General features: G+C 39.0%; 1 protein-coding gene across 1 annotated transcript; it reads right to left on the minus strand.

The window, feature by feature from the left end:
* Positions 1 to 2,500: 2,500 nt before the first annotated feature.
* Positions 2,501 to 4,031, minus strand: LOC122610418 (23 kDa jasmonate-induced protein-like). The gene is made up of 2 exons (XM_043783411.1): positions 3,563 to 4,031; positions 2,501 to 2,967 (listed from the first exon to the last, which is right to left on the minus strand). The coding sequence occupies exons 1-2, from the start codon at positions 3,977 to 3,979 to the stop codon at positions 2,776 to 2,778; spliced, it is 609 nt and encodes a 202-aa protein (XP_043639346.1). The 5' UTR covers positions 3,980 to 4,031; the 3' UTR covers positions 2,501 to 2,775.
* Between the last annotated feature and the right edge of the window lie 316 nt (positions 4,032 to 4,347).

Genomic DNA, 4,347 nt, shown 5'->3' on the forward strand with positions numbered 1-4,347 from the left:
ATTAAAATGATGTAGAGGGAGATCAAACAGATTAGTTGGTCCTGCATTTTGGGTATAATAACTCGGGGTTTGAAAGCTACCCATGAAGAAATTACCCGGGAACATTTGATGGGTTGCTGAAGTCAAGGCTCCAGACTGTGGGTTACCCGGTTGGTAACTTTGAAACCCTGAATTGGGTGTCGGCCTAAACACAGTTTGGGTATTAAAACTGGAAGGACCACCTACCCAATTAGAAGGACCAGCACTTGAAGGAGCTTGATAACTTTGGGAGGGAGGCATTTCAAATGGCTGTGGCTCAGGAAACTGCCAATTTTGAGACGAATAATTCATTCGTTCTTCCTGTTGAGTCAACGAAAATGTCTCCCTCGTTATTGTTCTAAAATCCCCAAACAAGTGACTTATCTGCGGATTTGCTTCTTGTTGTTGACAAGCTCGCTCGTCAACCTGTACCAAACTGTCTTGCTGCGCACATTTAAATATTAGTAACAAATAAATATTTAATAATAGTAAGGTTTATTTAACAAAAAAACACTTACATAAAACTGTTGGGTAACGCCCCATTGAGGGTACTGGCCTGGAGGCTGTTGCTGACCGGGCTTACCGACTGTTAAGACGGTACGCTCCAAATACCACTGCATATACCCTGGTGCATAGGTGGCCCCTCGGTCTCCCTGGTGGATCCGCTGCGCCCGGTTGTCCCACTGGTTGATATAGTCGGCATGTACTTCACAGTAATCGACCCTCGCTTTTCGCATTTTGATGAGGGTCTTATGCTGTGCTGGGGCCACCAAAGCATCATTATCAGGAATGGTTTGTATCAAGCCGAACTGTCTAGCAACTCTATCTGCTAGATGGAACTCCACTTCCTCCCAACAAATCAAGGGGCCCATGTATCTCCATATGCTCCGCCCAGTCTTACAACTCGCAGGGAGTATGTTGATGAAGTTGTTATATGGAGTCCATTCGAACTGCATTAATTAAAAAGTATTCAAAGATATTAACATATTATAACTTAGAGATTAATAAGTAAATATAACTTAAAACGTATTAAAACATATTAATTATTACCTGGTCAGGTGTTAGCGCATTGAAAAAAGAACGAAATAAAATTATACAGTGTCCCGGTGTATCACGATTTGAGTGGTCTCCACACCACTTGTTTGCTAAACAGCTTCCGTATTCATACACCTCTTCTTCTTCTCCGTCATCCGGTTTGAATGGCGTGACTCGTGGGGCAATGCGTGGAAATCTTTCCCACGCCCAGTACTGCAACAACAACAAGGGTCCATCAATGCCTTGTCTAGTAGGCCAAGTCCCCTTAGACAAATTCCTATACAAACAACAAAGGGTCGCTGAACCCCAGCTCCTTCGACCCGCTATGCTCAGGTCTCCCAGAAACGGCAAATAGTTAAGACTAACATCATAGCTGTTAGAATCAGGAAAAAGCTGCAAACCAATAAGAGCTAGAATAACTCGTCTAGCCATTTGTTGGCAACGCTCGTCATCATTCGGGTCCCAATGTTCAAAAGTAATCGTACCCGCCAACCGATTAAACTTCATTCGACCTTTGCGCAAGTCGTCATCTTCCGGGTAAATACCCAGATACTCCTGACACAAATTCTTCCAATACTCAACATTTCGGGTCTCTGTAACCCATTTACCACACACCGGTGGTCCCTGTATGGGTAAACTCCATATCCCTGCACATCTTGTATGACCAGTGTTCATCTGCAGCTTGTAGCCACAACAACTCTGGGTTTCTGGGAACACAGCTAACATTGATAGAGGCCATTTTTTTTTATGAAAATACTGCTTTGATAAATTGTTTGTTGCTTGTTGCTTGTTTATGAAAAATATATGTTTTTGCGTGATCATCTATGAGAAAAATATGCATGTATATATACAATGCATAGTCTGCTACGTTGCATGGTTTTTTTTGTCTCAACTTCAATCCGGTTTTGGAATTACCGGATTCATAGTCACCTACTGCCATCTTCCTGCAGCTCTGAACCAAGGTCACATCATATCAACTAGAGTTTCACCTCCATTCGACACGTGTTAGGGTTTGGTTGAATCCGGTTTTTCCAATACCGGATTCATTGTACTATGTTTGTCACTTTCTCCTGCACGTCTGTCTGTCTCTGTCTCTGTGTGTCTGTCTCTGTGTGTCTGTCTCTGCACTGTCCCCTCTCTCTCTCTTGTCACATCATCTTTCGAGTCCGGTATTTGAAATACCGGATTCAAACTTCCCTTTTCGAAACCGGTATTTCAAATACCGGATTTGACCGGGAATTTTGAATCCGGTATTTCAAATACCGAATTTGACCGGGAATTTTGAATCCGGTATTTCAAATACCGGTTTGACTTGTTTGATAAAATTTTTTTTTCCAAAACTTGTTTGACAAAACACCCTTGAAATAAGTCCGTTTCTCAAAGGGCCTAATATAAAATCAAGAAGCAACTAACTAATCAACGGGCCGTCGTACATCGGACGTACATCTAATATATAAACATGCTTAATGCTTTATATTTATTCAAACACGATGAAGTACATACACACAGAGATAAACAAGTTTCTTTTCATACATCAGCATAATGAAACCACAACATAACACACGTGAAGGCCGGCCGTTGCCCACACGCACACATGTGGCTGGATTTATTATTGTTACTACATATAGTAATACGTAGTGGCTAGCTAGCAAACTGCAAGCTAGCCACCTTAATTATTATCGTTGATCAAGCATGCGACAAGTTCATAGTATATCAATAATATCAACGTGCAGCCCGTGCTGCATCTGCAAGAATGAATTGTGCTTCGTACATAGGAGAACTGCCCTCGTCAATATACGATGTTAAGAAAATTCCACTCTTCATAATTGAATGTTGTCGCCCCCCAGCTTCCATATTTTTATATACCTTATTCTTGTCAATCTCAGAGTTATCGTCATTGATTTCACAATAGGCCTGAACATACATGATCACGTAAAGTTAAATTTTCACATTTATATATAGGGCATATCATACGTAAAGCCGTTGTACGTATTTTCAGTACAACACCATAGAAAATCAAGGGTATTTATGATATATAAATAAGCACCATAGAAAATCAAAGGCATTTATGATATATAAATAAGTTTAAAGATCAAAATGTAAGATTTTTATTTTTCTTTTTGTATATGTGCAGTACCTAAGCAAGGCATTAATTTCCCCTTATATATATTTACATTTTGCGGTTATCATCAATTTGTACTGCACCAGCTGCACCCACCATCGGTGCTGCTACTCTCATAGGGAAAAAGCAATTTTTTTCATTTTATTAACAAAAATTGCAGCACCGATTATCTCCCCATTTTTAATAGTACATACGCATATATAAACCATATATATATATACACTCTATTAAATGATGAATAAATTAATAGTTTTAGTTAAGTAACTTAGCTACGTATTATTAGTACTTTCTAATTTTTTTCCAGCTAACTAATTAGCTAGTTAGCGTTAGATAATGTTTAAAATCGAGCTCTAGCTTGCAAGAATTAAAATATATATTTATACTTACGTGGTTGTAACCTGTCAATTGGTCCCAAGGGACATCCCAAGCAATTAGTTGCTTGCAATAATCTGTATCATTGAACCTGCCACGGTATACTACAAATGCTTCTGAGCCGGATGCCACAACAGGGTTTTTTATATGCAAAAACGCACCCCACTGGCCATTCTGAACTCTAGCCGGATACGAATCATAGATCTTCCCATACTTTGAGTCGTCTTCAGCATAAAACAAGGTCTCACCGGTGGCATTATAAAAGATACTTAGTGTGGAAACTCCACTCCCAAAGTTCTCTTTTTGTTTCTTGACATACTTAACTGCTTCATCACGCTTTCCGTCTGCGTTTGGATCCTCATTCGCCTTGCGAGCCCTCTCTAGCCTAGTTCCCCCTGTCACGGGCTTGCCAAACACGTTAGTACTAGCCATTGTCTAGTTACCCAAAAGGTCTACTATATATATATAATATATATATATATATATATATATATATATGTGATGTGTTTACGTTTTTCTTTGAGTGGCAATTGATCCGTGGATGTTAAGGCTTTATTTATAGCCAAGTTGCGAGGAATAAAATATCTAGGAAAAAACATACATATATGCACGGATATTTTTAGTTTAATTTATTTGAAAGATTAATAACTTATTTCAACTAGCATAATTCCTGTGACTTATTCGGGTTAATTACACTTGATTATCAAATACGTATATTTTTTTATACACGTATTACTTACATAATTCACTTGAGCCTTATCACCGTTGATTAAGTTAGATTCAGCCTGATACGTATAAAA

This window comes from Erigeron canadensis, chromosome 1 (genome assembly GCF_010389155.1).
Source record: "Erigeron canadensis isolate Cc75 chromosome 1, C_canadensis_v1, whole genome shotgun sequence".
Lineage (NCBI taxonomy): Eukaryota > Viridiplantae > Streptophyta > Magnoliopsida > Asterales > Asteraceae > Erigeron > Erigeron canadensis.